A 5,231-nucleotide genomic window follows, 5' to 3' on the forward strand; every position below is an offset into this window, starting at 1 on the left:
GGGACCGCGGGGCAGCCAGGGCGGCGGCGGGGGCGGCAGCAGTAGCAGCAGCGTCGTCTCCAGCGGCGGCGACGAGGGCTACGGGACTGGGGGAGGCGGAAGCAGCGCGACCTCCGGGGGCCGGCGAGGCAGCTTGGAGATGTCGTCGGATGGGGAACCCCTCAGCCGCATGGACTCCGAGGACAGGTCAGTGCTCTGAAGCGTTTCCCTTTCCCTTCCTCCTCTTGAACTCCCGGGCCCCTCAGAGGGGGACCAAGGCGACTTTTTGCCGCGATCCCCCTGCTCCCCGAATCCTCGGCCCCTCCCCCAGGCTCTCAACTCGGAAATCTCTCGCCGCCGCCGCCGCGCCCCTCTCGCAGCGCATCGCGGCTTCCAACTCAAACCGTTCCCCCCCAACTCTCCTTTCCCCGCCCTCTTTCCCCTCGGCGCTTCGCTCCTCACGGACCTCAGGACGGCTCTAACTCGGAAACGGTCCCCAAACGGGCCCAGATCCTCTGGCGGAGCAGAAGAGGGCCTTGATGTACACACGTCGGTACTCAAGGTTAGCTTCATCCAGCCGTGTTCGGGAACACTTGTCAGAACTATAATTGACAAGTGTTTCCAATATGGCTGGTCTCGCCTGGATTTAACAGAACTTCCTTGTCCAGGGGGGAGACCCCAGCTATCACTTTTCTCTACTTAAACAAAAAAGGATTGTTCTTTTATATTAAATCATTGCTTTCCAAATCCCTCACTTGGAGTCAGTCATGTGGTCTCCAGCGTGATTTTAACAATCTTTTCTGTTTTGGGAGCATATCTGGGAAAAAGTTTTAAACACGTATAAGTGGTTGTGGAAAAGAATAGTGCATTGATGGCCTTTTAAGATAACTTTGCGGAATCAGAGAGTTGGAATCGTAACAAAATACAGTCTTGAAGGTGCAACGTAGTTTGCGGCTTTATAGTAATGCTTCAATGTGAGAGTCATGATTTTACATGATAATATTTAAAGTCATGCATTGGAGAGGTCTCGGAAGGAATGAGTATTATTTTTCTTACTAAAGCTTATTAGAAGTAACTGGAGAGTGACAAAAATGCGCATTTTTTCAGAACATTTTAAAAGTGTGATAGTATATGTTTCAGTTGTCCTATCATTACTTTTGATCTGTTTGGGTTAGTTGGTTTTTATTGTACTTTTAAAAAAACGAGAATCACATCATGCGTATTATGCCACTTCTAAAGTGTATTAGCATTTATTTTGACCATCTGCTTATGTTTTGACAGTCAGTAAGATTTTTTTTTTTAAACATGCTCCCCAGAAAAGTATAGCAATGGAAAATTTAGTGGTCGGTAGTGATTTTCATTTAAGAGTTAAATATTCTAAAGTTTTAGGAATTCCAATTAATTGATTAAAAACGAACACCTTAGTATTTAATGCTACAAGTAAGACAGAGTCCTGGAGATTTTGAAAATCTAGCTTTAGATTCTGTTTGACATTAACGTCTAGTTAAGAAAATATCTTGGGGTAAAGTAGACTGTACAAACCTTAGGAAAATTGTGTTGAACTGTGTAGGCATGAGTAGGAAGGAGAATGTCTTCAAGAAAATTAAAAATTGATGTAAACTGCACAATGAAGCATGTGCTATTTTTACCATTTTATTCTCCTCTAATACCATTACATATCTGAAAGTTGACATTAGTTTATAAAATCAGCGTTTTCATTTACTCAGTATACACGTATGCTTGCCTACCACTGTACATATTCGATGTCTTCCATTTCTTTCCCACAACTATGGTGCAAGATAGGTATTATTTTGACTTCGGTTTAACAGATGAAGGAGCAAGTTGAGTGTCTTAGGACAGTAAATACAGCATGGAAATGGTGGGCTGGATATGAGCAAAGGTTCTCAGTCCTCTGTTACTTACACTTAAGAGTTAGAATAATTCACCTTAAATAAGTGGAGGCCGGGCGCGGTGGCTCACGCCTGTAACCCTGGCACTTTGGGAGGCCGAGGTGGGCGGATCACCTGAGTCGGGAGTTTGAGATCAGCCTGGCCAACACAGTGAAACCTTATCTACGTTAAAAATACAAAAATTACCCGAGAGTGGTGGCATGCGCCTGTGGTCCCAGCTACTCGGGAGGCTGAGGCAGGAGAATCGCTTGAACCCGGGAGGCAGAGGTTGCAGTGAGCCAAGATGGTACCACTGCACTCCAGCCTGGGCGATAGAGCGAGACTCCGTCTCAAAAAAACCAAGTGATGATATGTGTCAGAGTTTTGTTTTTAGTTAGTTTCTATTTACTACATCACTTCAGGAGACAAATGAATTATTGGTTAAGTACATTTAGGAAGTGGAATTTTGGCTTTTATTTGACATTTGTGAGATATTTACTTGAGTATATAATTTTTACGTCTTATTTCAGAATAAGAAGTAAAATATGGGTGTCAAATCCAACTAAAGTTAAAACTTGATAACCAAGCAAACTTGGTTTTCTTAATGCTTACTTTTAGAGACTACAAAATACTGTTTTAATGTCACCATTTCAGGGTAATAGATTTGTCACTTGTATGAAGAAGCCTTACTAGTGAAACTGACTTGTGGTCTTAATAATCTTAATTCTGAAACACCTCCTTGTTGCCTTTGATATTTTTCTCCCAGTTATTTTGAGTTTGGAAAGGATCTATAATTATTATAAATTACTGTAGATTACATCAATCTGTGGATTTTATAGATTGATATCATGGTAAGAAAACTTCATTTTTGTAACTAATGGAAGGGTAATCTTAGTTTTAAAGTGCTCTATAACATTTTTAGGCATTCCTATTACAAGGATTCCATTATCATAATGCCCATTTACCTTCCTATTGTTTTGATTACGTTATACTTTTTAGTTTATCTGATATGCTGTAGAATTTGTTGAACATCTTTGTTAAATATGTTTTTCTTTTTTTTTTTTTTTGAGACGGAGTCTCACTCTGTCACCCAGGCTGGAGTGCAGTGGCACAATCTCGGCTCACTGCAGCCTCTGCCTCGTGGGTTCAAGCGATTCTCCTGCCTCAGCCTCCCGAGTAACTGGGATTACAGGTGAGTGCTGCCACCTCTGGCTAATTTTTTATTTTTAGTAGAGATGAGGTTTCACCATGTTGGCCAGGCTGGTCTCGAACTCCTGACTGCAGATGATCCTCCCACCTCGGACTTCCAAAGTGCTGGGATTACAGGAGTGAGCCACCACCACAGGCCATGTTAAATATCTTAAGTGCTACTTTTAAAAAGATAATTAGGCTGGGCATGGTGGCTCACCCCTATAATTCCAGCACTTTGGGAGGCCGAGGCTGGTGGATCATTTGAGATCAAAGAATTCTAAGACCAGCCTGGACAACATGGTGAAACCCCATCTCTACTAAAAATACAAATAAATGAGCCAGGCGTGGTGGTGCAGGCATGTAATCCCAGCTATTCAGGAGGCTGGGGCAGGAAAATTGCTTGAACCTGGGAGGCGGAGGTTATAGTGAGCTGAGATTGTGCCACTGTACTCCAGCCTGGGTAACAGAGCAAGACTCCATCTCAAAAAAAGATAATTAAATACAAAGACGTAGATATTAGAGGTTATGACCTGAGATGTCATTTATGGTATTGGAAGGTTTTGTGGTGAAAAGTGACTAATTTATGAAATGATTAAATACCACTTGGTACAAAAAGTTGATTTTTCTCCCCCCAGGAGAAAGTTATTCAAAACCAGTGTAAGTTTATAGTGTGTTTATTTTGGTAAATTTACAAAATCTTGAAATTTTATGTAATTTTATTTTTACTTTGATTATAAAGGTAGGAGGGAGAAGTGTTTTGGTTATAAAGATAGTAGGGAGAAGTATTTAGCTATGTGAAACCACTAAAACCTAGCTTTTTTTTTTTTTTTTTTTTTTTTTTTACTTTGAACTTTTTTTCTCTTCAGTGAAACTGAGGTGCTTTTTAAAGAGTTACGCTCTTAGGTTAATTTCAGAGGCTATAGTAACTTAAAAACAAAAATAAAAAAATTTTTAAACATAATTTTATTTTCATTCTTCCAACACAGTATCATGTAAAAATAGTTTAAAATATAGTTGAATGAATGAGTCATCCAAAAAATGTCAAATGTCAACACTTGTTACTGAACGTGTATTTATGCTAAAAAAGTTAATGCCAAGGAAATAGAAGACAGTCTCAATTTCAAGTAGTAAATTAGCTTTTAAATGGAATTTTAATATTTAAAATGCCCGCGGAATTAGTTTACAAATTAATACCAGCTATTGAATCAGTTAATATATGAAAGTACTCTTGTCCAGGCATGTGTCTCACACCTGTGATCCCAGCACTTCGGGAGGCCGAGGAGGGCAAATCACATGAGGTCAGGAGTTTGAGACCAGCCTGAGCATGAGCCACCACACCTGGCCTAAATCTTAATATTACTACCTATATTTCGATGTTTGAGTAGTATCTTTGAACTTTAGTTCCTCAACTACAAAACAGTTAGGTATTACTCTGAAGTGTTGTTTCGTGGTTTAAGTGAAATAATTTGTTAAGGAGTGCTGTGAACTGTTTTGAAGAATCCATCCACGTTGCTTGAATGTGTGCATCTTTTCTGTTGTAGAATGGTATTTTGGAGGGCAGGGACATTTTTGCTTTTTTAGGATCTTTGTAAGTACCTAACATAATATCTTGGGTGTGGTGAATACTCCATTAATTACTAGTATTAAATTGAAAATACCAACAGTAGTATGTATGTATGCATTTATTTATTTATTTTGAGACAGAGTCTTACTCTGTCACCCAGGCTGGAGTGCAGTGGCGCGATCTCAGCTCACTGCAACCTCTGCCTCGCAAGTGGCTGGGACCACAGGCACCTGGCCCAACAGTAGTATTTATTTAACGTCTTGCTACTTCTGGTCTCTTGTCTGTGAAAGGGGGACAATAATGGTTCCTATCCTGTATGATTGCTATGTGAATTACTTGTAGAGTATTTGGTACACATTTATTAAGTGTTTACTATGTGATAGGTATATTCTACAGATGTATATGGAATCCCTGTTATGTGACAGGTGCTTTATTTGTTTTGATACAGGGTCTCACTCTGTCACCCAGGCTGGAGTGCGGTGATGCGATCTTGGCTCACTGCAGCCTCTGCCTCCTGGGTTCAAGCAGTTCTCCTGCCTCAGCCTCCTGAGTAGCTGGATTACAGGCACGTGCCACTATGCCTGGCTCATTTTTTTTTTTTTTTGTAT

General features: G+C 40.7%; 1 protein-coding gene across 2 annotated transcripts in view; it reads left to right on the forward strand.

The window, feature by feature from the left end:
* Positions 1-6: 6 nt before the first annotated feature.
* AEBP2 (AE binding protein 2) overlaps positions 7-5,231 on the forward strand; it is an 81,912-nt gene continuing 76,687 nt past the window's right edge. The window contains exon 1 of one of the 2 annotated variants that reach the window (XM_011954875.1): positions 7-186. In XM_011954875.1, the coding sequence (XP_011810265.1) occupies positions 140-186 (47 nt within the window). In that variant the 5' untranslated portion in view covers positions 7-139. Of the gene's footprint in view, positions 187-394; positions 542-5,231 lie in introns of those variants that run through there. The other variant, XM_011954882.1, reaches the window with a different exon arrangement.

This window comes from Colobus angolensis, unplaced genomic scaffold (assembly GCF_000951035.1).
Source record: "Colobus angolensis palliatus isolate OR3802 unplaced genomic scaffold, Cang.pa_1.0 Scaffold11, whole genome shotgun sequence".
NCBI classification, from domain to species: Eukaryota; Metazoa; Chordata; class Mammalia; order Primates; family Cercopithecidae; genus Colobus; species Colobus angolensis.